Source organism: Mus pahari, chromosome X (genome assembly GCF_900095145.1).
Source record: "Mus pahari chromosome X, PAHARI_EIJ_v1.1, whole genome shotgun sequence".
Taxonomy (NCBI): Eukaryota; Metazoa; Chordata; class Mammalia; order Rodentia; family Muridae; genus Mus; species Mus pahari.
Genome location: NC_034613.1, coordinates 88,327,437 through 88,345,701, shown reverse-complemented (window position 1 = coordinate 88,345,701; position 18,265 = coordinate 88,327,437). Strand labels below are relative to the sequence as shown.

The 18,265-nt window shown below is 44.1% G+C and overlaps 1 protein-coding gene across 1 annotated transcript in view; it reads left to right on the top strand.

The window, feature by feature from the left end:
* Window positions 1–18,265, top strand: part of Hdac8 (histone deacetylase 8) — a 211,086-nt gene that overhangs the window by 182,097 nt on the left and 10,724 nt on the right. The window contains exon 10 of the mRNA XM_021187692.2: window positions 5,848–5,953. Within this exon, the coding sequence (XP_021043351.1) occupies window positions 5,848–5,953 (106 nt within the window). The remainder of the gene's footprint in view (window positions 1–5,847; window positions 5,954–18,265) is intronic.

Sequence of the window (18,265 nt, the reverse complement as noted above, 5' to 3'; positions counted from 1 at the left end):
CATGGAGAGTCTGTTGTCTCAACCTGAAGCCAAGGCTCTCCTTTTCCAGTTATGGCTACCTCATTAGCCCTTGGTGGTCTCCACATACATCCTGATTCCATTTAACAAACCCATACCACATACAACTCACCACTGCCTGTCTGCCATCACCCCCATCCTTCAAGATCCTAGTTCTCCCACTGGATGTGGACCACTGTGGAATCTCAATCACACTTTATCTTATTCATGCATCAAATATGAATTGAGCACCTGCTCTCCAGGCCTTGTGCTAAGAACCATGGGTAATATAAAGATGCATAAAGCAGTACTTTCCTTCTGTGAGTCTTTCTCTGGCTGTTCTTGCCTCCATGTTGTACGTTCCTTCCCCAGTGCTGTAAATAAACTCAAGATGCTCCCATTTTAAATCCTCCCCACAGCCCCATGCCAGACCAGACTCCTTTAAAATAAGGTACTGTCATCTGAATTCTCCCTCCTGTCTAAATCCTTGTTCTTCTCTCAGCAAGCCTCTGTCCATATCCTCCTTCCTGTGGGTACAGGAGAAAGACAGTTTAGACCTCGTCTCATTTAAAGTCTTTAGGAGGGTCTGAAGAGATAGTTCATGAGTTAAGACCTCTTGCTGCTCTTGCAGAGGACACAGGTTCAATTTCCAGCACCCACAGGGCAGCTCACAACCATCAGTAACTCCAGTGTTCCAGGGGATCCAGTGCCCTCATCTGGCCTCCAAGAGCACTAGGCATACATGTGGGGCACAGACACACATGCAGGCAAAATGCGCATGCACATAAAATCAAAGTGAAATCTTTAAACTCTCTGAGAGAGTTCAGCTTAGTTGCCAGAACTGCTTCCACTCCCACTGCCCAGCCCAGAAGTGTTCTGGCTCACCATGATTTCTTCCCAAGACTCTCCTCTCCCCTCTATTGCAGTCCCTCTACCCTGCCAACCAAGGCAGTCTATCTGTTTCCTTAGCTTTGTTGTCATTGGTAATGCCCAAATCTATAACACATGGGCCATGAGAGGCCCAGCCTCCCCTTCCACTGGGCCTACTCTCTCACATAGACCATTGTCACTAGGGTCCTGACTATGAGTGCTCCCCACTAGAATCACCCCTCAAACCTCTACACCTTCTTCTGGGTCCACAAGCTGCATCCTCTCACTGTTCCTCCTGCAAGGCCAGATATCTTTCTTCTCTCCCTTATTCCCCAGAGCCAAGTTCCTGCTCCAGCCCGTTGATACTATCTTTGCAGGTTTTCCTTTGCCACAAGTGTCCCTGTCCCAATTCGATGAGCAACCCTCAGGGCTGTAGCACCGGCTTCCTAGCAGGTGACCCTACTCACGTTCATTCCTCAAATTCCAACAGACTCCACATGGGAGCCAGTGAGCCTGCTCTTATACACAGATAGCCAATTCACTTCCTGTATCTCCTCCAAGCTTCCACTCATTATCCCACAAGTATTTATTTACCACCTATGAAGTGCAAGTATTGTTTTGAGAAACGGCAACATGGCAGAGAACAAAACTGTGTTCTGCCTTTATGGGGGCAATGGTAAAGGCATGGTTTGGCAGGGCCTGCCACAAAGTTCTTGCTTTCCCCCACAGTCTCCTTACCTACAGCTAATTATCCCTAATTTGGTGCCCTCCTGCTTCAGGTGCCTTGCCTTAGCCTGGGCTCTGCTAGGAATGCCTTTTCCCCACCTCCATCCTCCCTTAGCCAGACCCCCCTCTGGTGTACTTTACAGAGGTGACCTCTAGGATAACATAGTTTTAGTTTAGCTTTGTGCCTAATGCATGCTTCAGATCCCCACCTTAAAATGGAAACAGTGATACACACCATCTAGGTTGGTTGTGAGAATTAAGTTCAATCCATTAAAAAATGCTTGGATACTTTAGATACATGACAACTAATAAGCCTGTAATAAACATTAGCTGTCACCGCTTTTATTTTAACACTGTTTGTTACCTTTATAACGTTCCTGTGCAGCTCGCCTCACTGCTCCGCAGTTATCTGGGCTATTAAGCATACCTTATTGTCATTGTACCCTTGTGACTAGTGTAGTCCAGCACATAGTAGGGGGTTACCAAGTGTTGAGGGAAAGATAGAAAAATCCGCTGATTTAGGTCTCTGCCTGAGTTTCCCGTGACCAGGCTGGATGATGGAGAAATAACAACAACCTCAAAGGCTTCCCCTGCTATCTTTCTGACCAGGTATCCAATTGTGTGCTGGTTTCATTGTGTGCACAAGAGCTGCAAAGGATTGAGCAAGAATGGAGAATTAAGTTGGGCTGAACTGAACTGGAGACAAACTATTTACATTCCTTTATTCATTGACTCGTGGGGTCAAGACTCGGACCCTGCAGTGACTACCCCAAAGCAGCCATTACCTTCAACCCCAGCCCTTTGCCCCACTGCATACCTTCCATTTGCCCTGCCCCACACTACCTTGTTCCCCTAAAAAAAATGTTTCAACTGAAGCCCAGGAAGCAAAAGGAGTGCTGCAGAGAAAGGGGAAGGGGTGGAGAGGGGTTAGCACCTCCCTTCTTCCTTTGCTGAGATCAAAGCCAGTATATTCCCTTGAAGGCCGGCTAGCCCCTTTCATCTCCTGCCCCACCTGCCTGGATGGGACTGCAGTGTGCCCATTTCCTTTCCTCCTGGAGCTGGAGGGCAGTTCCAGGGTGGGGCCATGGGCTATTTCTAGTGCTAGCAAAAATCCCTCCACCTCAACATCTTCTTTGCATACCATGAACCATGATCATATTTCCTCTCCACTTCAATGATTAGGTCTCAAGACCCTCAGACCAGAAACTATGAGAAAAGTCAATGTCTCCGCTGGCCCTAAGCTAACCCAATGGCTGAAGCAAGTGGAGAGGCCAGAAAGCTTGCTCTGGAAGAAGGAACAGGCTCTTCTTTCTCCATCTCCGCCCTGAGCACTCACCCAGCATTCTGTGGATTATAGAGGGGACGGGGTTAAGCAAGGGTCTCTTGCCCCCCAGGAGAGAAGATTTCACATTTATCAGAATCCCACCATATCCCAGGCTCCAAGTTAGGTTCTTTGATAGATACTATCTTCTGGCCACCCAAACAGGTCAGCATTTCTCATGCCTGGGATGGAAATGGCGAAACCAAGATTAACAAGCACACAGCTAAATACAGGCGCCAAATTCCAGCTGCCCCTGCGCCTAACACCAGAGCTCTTTTCACTCTGCCTCCAAAGCCCAGGAAAGCTGTTTGTGCTGGGGTGACTCTGAATTACTCCACACAATTAACCAGATGCCTCGCTAAACCTTTAGCAAATTCACTTCATTCAGAGTATATTTAAGTGACTGCTTGAGTTTGACTCCATGGGCCATGCAAAGAGAACATGACAGAGTTTGTGGTCTAGCAGAATGGATCTAACAAGTGCCAACTTACAATACAAGAACAGAGGCCTTGAATCCAGTCTATGCATTCAGTTGTCCTCATCCAAGCAAATCCTTCAGGACTGGGAGCAGCCAGCTGCTGTGCATAACTGGCTTCCAATACAGGGACTTTTCTTAAACATCTGAGTGCCACCCTCCCCCGCCCCCAGGACCTGAGAAAAAGAGTATTTGATTGGCAAAGGTGAGGAGACACTTAGGTGCCCAGGCTCTGCTGTTACCTGTACTAAGTTTGCTTCAGCAAAGAATGGCTCACTGATGACTTTGCCCAATGTGTGGCTCAGTTAAAGCCAGGTGCAAATGAAGCCAGGGTAAGAGGCTTAATCCCAGCAGAGCCGCTCAGTCACATGGCAGGCAGTTCTGGCCCCAACTGACCACGTGGTTAGCAGCCCTGTGCCTTTTGTCAAAGGGGACTAAAGTAGGAAAGTGTAGGTAATCACATAGTAGGCGCTCAAGTGAGAATATGCTGTTCCAAACCCTTGGCTCCAGACAAGCTGCATAGAACACACCTTGCTGACCAAGAAGGACCCACAGTGTCAGCTCTGCACGTGGAGCCAGCAGTCACTCCTTTTATATCTCAGCTAGGCACCCTGCCTCTGGTTTTTATAGTATTCTAAATCCAAGGGTGTGGGTCTCCCCAAAGAGCTACTTTGATGCAGCTGCCTGTGCTCTGTGGCTCTAAGCGGGTCTTTCCATTCCTATGAGATGAATACGGCAGTTGACACATCTCAGGAGAAGAGGCCACCACACCTGTTTGAAGCCTTCTCTTCTACAACTTGAACTGAAGGCCCCTCCTCAGCTAAAAATAAATGCTTCTCAACTTTCTTCAGCCATGATGGGGGGGGATAGTTTCTAGATGTGTCCCCCACCCCAGGGAACCTTGCTTTTCTGCTTCATATAGGGATTTGGTAAAGATAATCTTTACTCAAGGTAGCTTCCATTTCCAAAATTTGGAGTGCCAGGAATCACAAAGTGATATCTCTGGCAATGATTAAGTACCCCTCCCTTTCTAGGTCAATTCACATACATGGCATGAGAAACAATGGCACAATCTTGGATAATTAAATGTGTAGGATTTTCTTTTATGGTACACAAAAGCTATCTCCCCATGAAATTAATCTCATGGATTCCACAAAAACCCTGTTAGAACCTCTAGAAACTGTTCTACAACATTTCCCATGGTTCCAGATGTACATCCAGACTCCTAATAAGGATACTGTAAGTGACAGTGGCAATAACTTAGGGTTCTTTGAGTGGCATCAGGGTCACAGCATAGCAAGATCCCTGTTTTCATGTGTGCACTAGTGTTTGTGGTTTGGCTTTATTTTGTGTTGGGGGAATTTGGATTCCCTGGTTTACTTACTACCTAACAATGTCACTATTGAAACACATCACGTTAAAAACCATATGCTCTCTCTCCAGACAGCACACACAAATACTATTTCTGTTTAAAAAAAGAAAAAACTAAACAGAAATTGTAGATTTGCATATTTCTCATTCAAACACTGATTCCATTTGAATGATTCCTTTGTCACAGAATGCTTTTCCCCAAGTGGACCCTAACAGAAGCTAAATTAGATATCATGACTTACAAAAGGTCATGAGGAGTCATCTAGTGAACTAGAAATAGAATCCACAAGCCTTTCTTTTGAGTCCTCGAATTTAAAAACAGAAACTTTACTATAGAGAAAGAAAAACTGAGGCAGCCTTAGTAGACTCACTTGCCGTTCCTGGAGCAGGGGTCCAAGTTAACAAAAGTGAATGGACTGTGAGGCCAAGAGATCAGTCGAGCACAGGGGCTGCTGTCCAGTGGGGAGACGAGAGAAGGATCTATCCAGCGCTTATGCTCACCGAGAGAACCCTCAAGAAACACTAATGCATCTTTACACCCTCCACGCAACTGGCACTGTGACCTGCATGTGACTTAGAAGCAAGCACTCCCTATCTGAATGGTGGCCATAAGATAAGCACCAGCACAATGCTGTGGAGGTTGGCAGAGAACGAAGGACAGCTTTGTGAAGGAGGTGACATTTGAGCTGTGCCTGGAAGATGAGGAGGTTTTCCCCACAGGCATCATGGATTGGGGGGGGGGGTGCAAGAAAGCAGTGAGTTCTAAAAAAGAATGAAGTGTGGAGAGAGCACAGTAGGCCAGCAGGCTAGAGCACAGGAAGTAGGAAGAACTATGGCCCAAGCAGAGGGACCCTTGACAGCAAGCTCCCAAACTTCACAGTGGCTGTCACTGAAGGGCTAAACAAGTGCACATAGTGATGCCACCAGGGTAGAGCTTCCTGCCACTTCCTGCCACTCTGCCCTTTGAGGCTGCCCTGGCCAGAGTCAGGAATAGTGAACTTCTTTTGATTGCCCTGTTTGTATGTGATTTGGTTTGGAGGTTTTATGTGGTTTTGTTTGTTTTTTTGCCTTTCCCTTTTCCTTACAGTTTTTCACAGCATATGGTCCTGATTATGTGCTGGAAATCACGCCAAGCTGCCGGCCAGACCGCAATGAGCCCCACCGAATCCAGCAAATCCTCAACTACATCAAAGGTGAGCGCCACCCTCCAGTCCTGCCCTCCTTATTCCACCCAGTGTGTGGTGGCCTGCTGCTGGGGGCTTCCTCAAATACCATTTGTCTTTTGGCAGCTAATCATTCCATTGACTTGGAAAGGAAGCCTCTTTTTGGCCTGACATCTCGTAGCCGGAATTCTACACAAGCTACTCACTCTGGTTGAGATTGTCATTTGGCTGGCTAATGTCACCTTCAGAAGAACAAAAGGTTCAGCTTTAAGGCACTTCCAAGGGAAAATGAGTTATAAAATATTCTGAGAACCTTTTTCTTTGAAAAGGCCAACAGTAAAACCATCTTTAAGGGTTAGGGTATATGTCTCAGTGGTAGAGCATTTGCCTACCACTCCATCTCCAATGCTGTGAAAAAGCAAAACAGAAACTCCTCTTTAAATTGAGGGAAGTTCAAGGGAATTTAGACCTGAGGTGTTACTATATGGAATGAATTCCTCCCCCAAACACTCTTGCAGCATGGTCTAAGAGAGAGCCTTGCAAGTCTATGAAGGTCCTATGAGCAATCGGGGAGTTTGATGTTCTTGGAGGGGGCTCCAACCTTGCTCTTAGAACCCAGGAGGACAGCTACTGCCCTCTACCCCTCCCCACAAGTTATTTTGTCTCCAGGATAGAGAGGAATGGTAGTTATGGCTATATAATCCACTAGATTCTTGGGAGGGTCTTTGCTCTTAGCTTTCCATTGGAACCCCAACCTCCCAGCTGCTTCTACCCACCCCCCTTTAAAAAAGATTTACCTATCATTTAAGTGTTTAAAGCAATCATTTTCCTGGTGAGCATGCGTGCATGTGTGCATGTGTGTATGTGTACATACACTTGGATCCTATTTACAGAGTTAAGAGGCCAAACATATCATATTGCCTGCCCCAAAGAGCGAAATTCTCTTGTTTATTCATAAAATGACACATACAGTGCCAATACCCACTTTTGACTTTCTCTGGAGTGCAATCTTGTGTGAAAAGAGGCCTGCTCAAAACTGGGCTCATCTAAGGGGATCTGCAATGTTCTGAGGGTCTTTGCTGAAAGCTGTGCTCAGTAGCAGAGTGAGCTCGATGACAACAGCAGAGCCCTTGGTAAAGACCATGATTCTGGGTTTGACCTGAGAAGATTTTCTATGCTAATAAGTCGCAGACCTCACAGTTACACACTCACAGCTCATTGCCCCTTGTAAGGTCCTGCAACGCAGAGCTTCTTCTGCCCCTAAAGTTTCAAATCGCCTTCCTCTGATCTCCTGGCAGCTTCCCACTCTACAAGTCCTCACTTTCTAACAAGTCTTCCTCCCATCTCAAATCTTGAAGACCTTCCTAATTCCTCTGTTGCTGGCCCTTCTTGCTGTGCTCCAATCTGGACAAACACTGTAGATTTGCACCCTTCCCCCTGGCTTCCCACTGCTCCTCTCCGCTCCAGAACACAGTCCCTATTTTCCGTGAGATTGTTTCTAAACCAGTTTCACTGGTTCACGCTTATCACTCCTTCTCCTACCTTGCCATTTTCCCTCCTAGGCTCTAAATTCTGGTGGTACCCAAAGCACTAAAACCAGACAGCAGACACATACCTCTGCAGTACCTGCTCATTCCTCAGGTGTGCATATGAATGGATGCCCTTGCCTCTGCACACATTCCCAGGCCCATCACTCCAGACAGTGGCGCCATTGGTTCTTGAGGAAATGAAATGGCAAAGAGGAGAAGCTGTGAGGGAAGTGATGCAGTGAGATGAGCTAGCAGGGAAACCTACGGGAGGAGCAAGTGAGGGTGACTCAAGGTAAAAGGCAGTGCTGAAGGTTAGTTAAAACAAAAGGAGGACACAGCCATCAAACTTTCTGAAGTGTATTAGCAGATAGAGGCACTATTTGGATAGTAACACAATGAATTTCAGCAGGTAGAAAACATCTGAGCCAGAAACTGAATTCTCAAAAGAGACTTCATGCAAAGCAAAATGAGATGTGGCTTAACAGCATTTCGTCTAAAAGAGAATTAGAGACAGTAGTTGACATGGAGTTCAGTGTGAGTCACTGGGTCAAGGTGGCTTCCAGAGATGCTAATGCAGTATGGACCTCACTTTAAAAGGGCTCTAGACAAATAGGAACATGTTGCAGGAGGTCAGCCAGTCTGGGGAAATCACTGGAGCCCAAGCTCCAAGAGGTCTGCTTAGAAGGGCTGGGGATTTCTAGAGAAGGAAAAACTCAGGCGAGGGGCGGTGGGGGGAGGGGGAGGGCAAGCACCCTGCCTCATTTCTCTGGGAAGCTGTCAGAGCAGCAGGACAGGGTCTGTGTATGGCTTTAGGGCACAGGGGTGGACTCACAGATGGGTGTCATAAAAAGAACTGATTTTCATTCACTGGGAGGAATTTATAACAGTTAGAGCTATCTGAAGTGAAACAGGGCGCCCAGAAGAGAATGGGGACTGTCACTAGAGACAAGGTGAAGAGTAGAAGGTCACTTGACTCCTGCCTGGGGAGAGGATTCCTTCCAACCCTGAGATTCCAGACATTTATACACAGCAGGGAGAGCACAGGGGGAAGGAGCTGGTGAGAGCTTAGGTTGGCTGATGAGTCACTGTGTTGGGTGGGGATGGCCTGCTGAGGGAAAGAAAAAACTGATATGGAGACAAAGGGAAGCGAAGTCAATAAGAATAGGTGACAAAGAGCCAGGAGGGTGGGCGGCAAGGACAGAGAGTAGAGACTAGGAGAAATGTTCCTGATTTTCCATTAACTGTCTCTTTTACCAAATTAACAAAGCACCTGAGTCCAGAACTGAAAAAGAAAACTCAGCTCAGCCTAAAAGAATTGAGGCTAGAAAGAAGTCCAAACGCTGCTCAAAATGGCCAAGCTAACCTACTATACTGATACTGTGCCCCTCAGCCTGGTGACACAGGCTGCCATCAGATAGTGTGTTGCCATGACAATGGTCAGTGTGGAAAGGCTTTTTGAGGTTTCTGTATTCTGAAAGATGTCCTTATCCAGTCTTCAAGACTGTCATTTGTTCTTGTATATAAAAACCTCCATGATGCTGGCTTCTCCACACTGTGCGTCCCCATCCCATCAAAACCTAGAGCAGGGTACAGGTAGTCACAGGTTGTTTAGGGACGGTGAGGGGGCATGGAGAGGAGAGATGGACTCAACCCCAGTGTGTCTATCCGCTTGAATTTGTTCAGCCTTGGGGTTTTGGAGTTTTGTTCCTGTTTTAGGTTTTGTCTTTTGCTGTCGTTTGTTTGTTTCTTTCTGTTTTCCCACTAAATCCCTTAGAAACATAAATAATGAAATATTAGCCTATTGGAAATAAAACCCCAGAAGATTTGTCTTATAGAGATGCATGTACATGCACCAGGACAACTAAATGCAGAGGCAAATTTTTAGCCCATCTTTTCTGCCCATCAGTCTTTTTATTTAAAAAAAAAAAAAAGACAAACTGTAAAACATGGAGAGTCAGGTGGAGAGATGTTCAATTCCCAGCACCCACATGGCAGCTCACAACTGTAACTCCTGTTCCAGAGGATCTAATGTCCTCACACAGACATACATACAGAGGCAAAACACCTATGCACATACAAGAGAAGACAAAAACAAAACAAAACAAAAGACCCACAGAGACTTAACTAAAGCTCCTCACTTTAGACACAGAAAAGGTCCGTTTTCTTTTTCACAAACTGTCCTTCTTGTCTCAGTGAGCTACCCTAAGTGTACACTTCATTGCCCCCAAGAAAGTCCATGTTTCAGAGTGCATGACTGAACACAGCTCATGACTACAAATGTGAAGTCATCCTTGCCCCATCTCCACATGCTTGGAGTTATTTGTCTTTCCTCTGGTTAACATACTCCAGAGGAATTAGCTCATAGTGAACCTTCCAGACTTGGAACAGTACTGATGTGCTCAATCCTCAGAGGGGCCCAGCTAGCTCTGCATAGGGAACCTGGGTAGAGGTAGGAGGTTTGCTGCTCTGCACTACCTATGGCATTTAAAGCAAGTAGGGGCCACCTGGGGCTCCCAGCTTCCTGCTTCAGCCAGACCTAACCCTCTGAAAAGAGGGGAGGGTGCACTATGCAGTTGTGATTATGTGCTGGAATTAACCCTGGAGATTCCAATACATGCTTAAGGGTTCTCAGAACTATACTTCAAACTTGTCTGGGGATACCGAAAGAAGTTCATGGTGGATCAAGAGAATGGAAGAAAGAATGGGAGAGGAAGAGGGTGCAAGAGGCCCTAGGGGCTCCACCTGACTTTCCAGTCCTTGCTGAAGAAAGCTGACAGTGTAGTAGCAGCCTGTACAGGGCAGGCTAAGGAGGGATCTACAGACTGATGTTATCATGGGGAGAGAAAGTACAGGTGAAAAAAGAAAAATAGCTACTATGTCTCTTCTAGCTGAAGAAACTAAGGCTCAGAGAGAATTAAGTGACTTAACCAAGGTCCTCTTCCTTCATTTAGCAAGTGCTTACTAACCACTTCTAGTGTGATTCACAGTGTACTGTGAGGGGTAGAGCAGCCATTTGAGCCCAGTTGTATTTCAGTGGGAACTTTACAGTTCCCAAAAAGGCTCTTTGGCCTTTTTGGTTCCCTACCTCTCCTTGGCAGCAAGCATAGCCTGTCAGATCTCACCATTTCTGTGTGCTTTATCCAACGGCCCCGCCCCCAGTAAGCCCCTCTTACCCCCACACTGCACACTCTGCTCCTTCCATGTCGCTGATCCAAAGCACCTGAAGTCCTGGAAATCCCTGGAAACAAGAGGAAAACGTCCATGAGCGGCTCCTAAAGTTCTGGCGCCCAAGCCATGCCTTTGAGTGCTCCATCAGCTCTCACCCAACTGAAATCTGGACCTTTGAACTCCTCCATTCTGAGCTAAGAAGAGGACAGGGTAACAAGGGGTAGCTCCTGCCACCTCCAGTGTGCTATGGCCACCAGCTCCAGCCTGCTGTTTACAGTTCCACAGCCCCATGCTGAGACCCTTTGCACATCTGCTGCTAATATTCTTGAGAGAACTATTGTGTGGGGGATGGGGAAGGAAGCATCCACCCCATCCCACCCCAACTGGAGCCTGAAGTCTAAAGGTACTATCATTCTATGGGTTGGCAGTGGGGCTCAGACTCCAAGGACTGCTGGAGCCCTTAAGCTCAAAGCAGTTCTGCTTGAAGAGACACTATCCCAAAGAACTGAGGCTTATCCCCTTCCCCCTTCCCCCCTCCCCCCTCCCGCACGTGCACGCGCGCACGTGTGCGCGCGCACACACACACACACACACACACACACACACACACACACACACACCCTCTTACTGTCTGAGAAGCATTTGAAAAGGGGTTAGGAAGCCGGGTTGACCCCCAAGGACAAACCAACCACTCGCTTTCTGGTTTCTTGGAAGGACTTTGGAGCAGGATTGTGGTGGGAATCCCAAACCAGTTTGCTTGGCCTTAAGTAAAGATCTCTGTGCCTTCTCTCCCTTATCTCCCCTTCCTGCTCTCTGCCCTCTCCGGATCCCTCCCCCATCCCCCGGGCAGACTCCAGGAGCCGGCCACCTGCTTGCACCTTCCCACTGATCAGACTAGTAGCTTTGCTTCACTAAAAGCAAAAGGAATGAAAAGGTTTATTGTGGTTACTGTCACCAAATAAGTTACAAAAGTGGCATGCTTCAATTTTTACAAATTCTAAAAAAGAAAAAGGTTGGGGGGGCTATTCCCCCAAAGTTATGATAAATTAGCAGCTTAAATTTAATACACCATGAGATGAAGGCCATTGACAGATCACTTATGAAAACCGGAATGTTCTACTAAAACCATGAGGTAAAAACGAAGTGCAAATGTACCACACACTCACTGTGTTCAGGACTTTACATAAACTGTCTCATGTATGTCCTTATGCGGTAGGAGACTGGTAACCACAGGCACAGTCCACCATACTTACAGTCACATAACGCCAAGTAGTGAACTGCAGATTTGAATCCAGGCCTAGCTAGCCCCCACATGGTAGCACTGACTTGCCTGTGCCCACTAATCATCTCTCACCTGTTTTTACCCCATCATTCTTTGTAATCCATTCCTACTCTTCATAGGCTCCCAAAAATGCATTGTGAATCAGTTACATTTTAAGAGGTATGGTCCTGTCTTAAATATCAACTCAGTCAAGTTGGTTTTGAACCTCCGATGTGTTTGGTGTCAGGAGCACTAAGCGTGGCTGAAAACCTGACCTCTGCCTTCATGGATGGGTGGGGATATCATGGGGGCTGACACTGCATAAAAGCAGCTGAGGGTAAAGCTTGAGGGAGATTACTTTCTGATGGCTGGACGATCTGAATAGAGCAGAGAACAGATGTGACGGTCAGCAAGGGACTTTCAGAAGTATGAGGACAGAGCTGGCTGAGTGGAGTGAATTTCAATTTGAATAGTCCAGATCACATACAAAAAAAAAAAAAAAAAAAAAAAAAAAAAAAAAAAAAACAAAACAAAACCCGGAAGTCATGGAAGTCATTCTAGGTTCTACCATGAGGAATGACATGATAGAGTGATGATTGGGATGGATCGAGACAGTGTAGTCTAAAGGTGGGCCTGGATGAGTCTGGATGAGAGCTGAGAAATAGTGTGGAAAGAGTGCCACCAGGATAAGGGAAAAAGGAAAGTCAGTCTAGGGTTTCCTAGGTGGGCACAAAGCAAGACTGGGGAGCTACCACACCCATGCTTAAAATAACTTATTCTGTTCATATCATATTCTGTTTGATATACTAAATTTGAGACATAATGCTAATTCTATCTAATATTTTTATATGAAAAAAATTGTTGCAGCCAATTACAAAGAAGATTTTTGGAAAGACTTGGGTGAGACAAGTATTATATATTAAGTAAAAAAAAAACCACAAAATGGTTTAATGCCATCGACTCTCAATTTTATAAATGTATATATGTGTGAATATATGGCTACGCACAGAAAAACATTCAAAAGAAATGATAGCAGTAGGTTATCTTCAGTGATAATGGTTGTTTGAGGCAGTGTTTCACTGTGTAGCCCAGGTCGACCTCAAACTCATGATCTTCCTGTCTCAGCCTCTCCAGTGCTAGGATTGCAGGCAAGTGTCACTGTATTCATCTATCTTCAATGTTACTTTGCCAAACAGTTGTCATCTAGATTAAAATATGAGTAATTTTTCTTTCCTCTTTGTAAATACTTTTTAAAGTTTCTAGCATGAATATATATTGCTTCACAGTCAGAAAAAAAAAACTAATGTATGTTTTTTGTTTAAAGAAAAAGACAGTAAGAACCAATGATGTAGCTCAATAATAGAGCAGTTATAGAGCCTATCCAAAAGACCAAAGCTTTAATCCTTAGTTTTAGATCTTATTTGACAATTATACATTATAAAATATGGCCACCACACCTACAGACCATTTCAAAAATGGATTTGGGGTGAGTGTTTTCGAAGTTTCAGGTGCCTTTCTTCTAGGTACCTTAGGAATTCTAGGGTATTCCATTTATCTTGAAATTTAGATGTTGCTTTGTTGAAAATTAAACCCTCTCTTGTCCTGCAAAAGGGCGGAAAATCCAGATGTTTCCTTTTCCAAATGCTCATCCATTCTAAGGTAACTCTTTCAGTCTCTCTAGGTTTTGTCTTCTGCTCCACTGATCTATAAATCTGTTTCTTCATGGTCATTAGTACCATGGCTGTATAATAAATCCTAGAATGAGAATGTTTCCTCATAGTTTTCGTTTTTCAAAATCATTTTAGGTAAAGGCTGGAGTTGTGGTATACTGCTGCAGTCCCCACACTCACAAGGCTGAGACGGGAGCATTGACAGTACAGTGCCAGCATGTGCTACAGATCGAGACCCTGTCTCAAAAAAGAAGTTAGTTAGGACTGCTCAAATGTTTCAGTAGGTTAAGATTCTTGCCACTAAGCCTGATGACCTGAGTTCAATCCCTGTGACCCATGTGGTCACGTGGTACAAAGGGAGGACCAATTCCTCAAGTAATTCTCTGACCTACATGCACACAAACATACACATGAATACGCATTCTAGGTAAATACATGTAAAACAAAATTAAGCTGAACTGGTTCTTTGTCTTTCCATATGAACTTTAGAATAGTATTGTCTAGTACAATAAAGTAATTTTGATGTAATTTAGAAAGGGCTTATGTTAAGCCTATACTTCTTTTGGATATAATTGATATCTTTACTATGCTGAATCTTCCAGTCTATAAAGATGGCAATATTCAACTTTTAAATTTAAATACTATTAATGTTGTTGTTGTTGCTAATTTTACTAGGGCTTTCTGTGTGCTAGAGCAACCACTGTAACCCCGAGCTATGTCTTCAGCCATTTTCACTTTTATTTTGAGACAGAATCTTGCTAGGTTGTCCAAGCAGGTCTTGAGCTTCAATCCCCCTGCCTCAGTCTCCCACATATCCGGAATTACAGGTCTGAGCTACCATACACAGCTAGATTTTTAGTCTCTCCATTAACATTTTTAACATATAATAAAAGTATCAATGTATGAAGACAAAGCAATCCAAAAAATGTGTATGCCTCACACATCAGTGTCTTGAAATACATGAAGAACGAAAGCTAAATAGATCAATCATTGAGGCTGGGAAGATAGCCCAACAGCCGAGTGCTTGCCTAGCCTGTGTAAGGTCTTGGTTCAACCCACATTTCAGAAAAGAAAAGAAAAAAAGAAAATCCATGATTAGAGTTAGAGATTTCAGCATCCCCTTCTCATCAGGCAGTTTAGCAGACAGAAAAGAGTCAGGGTATAGAACTTAGCAGCACTACCCGTTGATAGGCTCAAGCTGACATCTATAGGTTACTCCAAACGATTCTAGAATACACATTTTTTAAGTACTAAAGGAACATATACCAAGATAGGAACATATACCGATCCATAAAACTAATCTCAAAGAATTGTAAATAACTGAGATTATATAGAATATCTTTTCTAATCATAATAGCATCAACATAGAAATTACAAACCTCTTGAAAAAGAAAACTCAAGGCCCACGTAGCTTCACTGGAGAATTCTAATTCTACTGAAATAAAGAGTTAGCACCAATTCTATATTATCTCTTATAGAAAATAGAAAAGAAAAAAACCTGTTGTTGCCACTGTTATTGTTTGTGTTCTTTAAGGAAAGTGCTCTCTATCTCTCCCATATACGTACATAGGCAGAGACTTGTGTACAACATGATCGATCACATGTGTGACTACAGGCACATGTGTGGCAGCATACATATGGAGGTCAGGGGACGCCTTGAGTGGTCCTAGTCTTCCTCCTTGTTTGAGAGAGGATCTCTGGTGTTCACTGCCACCCATGCCAGTCTAGCTGGCCCTTGAGTTTCCAGGGATTGTGTCTCTGCTTCCCATCTCACAGTAGGAGCCCTAGGATTCCAGATATGTTCTGTGCAGGTTCCGGGAATCTGGATTAGAGTTCTCATGAGTGTGTTCTAAGTGCTTTTACACACTGAGCCTTCTCTCCAGCCCCAAACAGAGTCTTGCCATGTAGTCCTGGCTGCCCTAGAAGTCTCCATGTAGTTCAGGCTGGCCTGGGATTTGTGGAAATCGTCTTGCCCCTCACGAGTGCTGAGATCACAAGCATCATTACCACCGTATCTCCCTGCCTCAACAACAAAACCAAACAAAATGTGCATCTATTTAAAAAAATGTACTGGTATGTGATAGTGAATGACAAAATCGGATGCTTTCCCTTCTAAGTTCTAGGGCAAGACAAGGATATCTAATCTTGCTGCTCTTATTCAAGATAGTACTGGGATTCCTAGCCAGTACAATAAGGCAAGAAAAGGAAATTATATATATATAAAGAGAGAGAGAGAGAGACAGAGAGAGAGACAGAGAGAGAGACAGAGAAATCAGAAAGGAAAAAAAAACATTGCTTCTATTTTGTTATGATAGATGGTTTATGCCAAAAATCTCAAGGAATTTATGTAAAAAAAAATAGCTAGAACTAAAAAATGAGTTCAGGAGCTAGGACTAAAGTCCACGGCAGAGGGGCTCGTGAGGCTCAGTTCAATAACAAGTACCACCACAGAAATTAACAGAAAAAAAACATTCAATGAGGTTATTAAAATGCTTAAAATTAATTATATTCTCTATACTAACATGTGGAAACAAAATAAAATTAAAAATATAACTCCATTCAGTCACTCGAATCAGAAAAAAAAAAAATGAAGAAGAAGAAGAAGAAAATCTGAGCCAACCATGGTGGCTCACCCAAGTAAGCCCAGATATTGAAGCAGAAAGATTCCCAGTTTAAGGCGTGCCTGGGTAGCTTAGTGAAACTCTCAGTAATTTTTTTAAAAAGGCAGGTATGGGAAGGTGGGCACCAAGATAGCTTTGCAGTAAAGACACTTGGGGCCAAGCCTGATAATTTGAGTTCAATTTCTCAGGTCCCACATTGTGGAAGGAGAGTGTTGACTCCCAAAAGTTGTCCTCTGGCCTACACACACACACACACACACACACACACACACACACACACACACACACACACACTGTATAAGGAAATATATGGTATTAAAGGCTGAAGCTAAGACTTCATGTTATGCAATTGATCTACCATACCATGGAGTGAACTATAGCCCCAGACTTTCTTTTCACCTTTTTGTTTTGTTTTGTTTTGTTTTTGTTTTTCGAGACAGGGTTTCTCTGTATAGCTCTGGCTGTCCTGGAACTCACTTTGTAGACCAGGCTGGCCTCGAACTCAGAAATCCATCTGCCTCTGCCTCCCAAGTGCTAGGATTAAACGTGTGCGCCACCACGCCCGGCTCAATCATTATTCTATATAAACATAATTACATAATATGCATTATATAAATATATATTAATGTATATTCACATATGTATGTCTATGGTAAGGGGATTTATTAGAATGGCTTAGAGGCTATGGTGCATCTAGTGCAACAATGGCTGTCTACCAATGCAAAGTCAAAGAATCTAACAGTTCAGTCCAAGCAGGCAAAGAGAGAACAAGCTTCTGTCTTCTATATCATTTATATAGGCTGCCAGCAGAAGGTGTGGTCAAGATTAATGGTGGATCTAATTACCCCAAAATATCTGGATTAAAGGTGTATCTTCCCACCTCAAAAGATCTGTATTAGAAGGGGGTCTTCACATTTCAAAAGATGTAATGTAAGAAATATTTCTAACAGGTGTGTTCAGTCATTTGACTTTTAGTTAATTCCAGGTATAGTCAAGTCAACAACCAGGAATAACCATCACAGGGTCATGTTAAATTGCCCAAGCTAATCTTGAACTTCCTATATAGCCCAAGCAAGCCTTGATTTTACAGTCCCTGCCTCAGCCTGCACCAATGCTAGGATTACAGCCCTGTGCCACCAAGACATATGTTCCGCTGAAATATGTTTAGGTCTAGTTCCCTAAAAAAAATAAAACATTTGGGTTCAATAGTGGGCCAACATTGATAGTTTGAGAACAAAAGGGAAGCACCTCATTGCTGCTTAGTAGGAGTACTAACTCATGCTCCCATTAGACCTCCATTGATACTGCACCTTGGCAGGGATGGAAGTGGCACACTTTTTAAAACAGAGCTAGCCCAGGCTGGCCTCAAACTCACAACCTGTCTGCCTCTGCCTCTGCCTCTGCCTCCTCAGTGCTTGGGGTTACAGACAGACCTGCACCACCACGTTTGATTTGATAGTGGATCTTTTTTCTATTGCTCCCCATAGGACCTCTACTGATGGAGCAGTGGGTGGGTCTAATTGGTATTCAACAGAAGTGAAAGGGGAGCAGGATATTGCTACACTAATTTCCTATTTCAACTTTTCATTCATCAGTAAACATATATTACGTGTTAATCTATGCCAAAAGCTGTCCTAGGCTCTAGAGAGATGGGCTAGGAAAAAATAAAGACTTTGCCCATCATAGAACTTGTAGTCTACTGAAATAGCTATGCTATGAACAAATAAACAAATACTTAGTGATGATTACTAATTCACTCAAAAGAGCACCATTTTAGACAAGTAGTCAGTAAAAGCCTTTCTGAGGAAATAGTGTTTGAGAATCTGAGAGTTTTAATAACGTGGGTGAAGTTTTATAAGAGCCAGGTGAAGACTATTCTGGATGAGAGGCAAAGCAAGGTTAGAGAGCAGTGGAAGGAATGGCTTGAATGTGTTTATTGTGTGTGTTTTATGTTTTAATGCATACTACAAGTAGAACTGTCACACGAAACTTTTACGTTAAAAACTTTATTATGTTTTTATTTGTGCGTGTGTGTACATGTGTGTGTGTATGTGTGTGTGTGTGTGTGTGTGTGTGTGTGTGTGTGTGTGTGT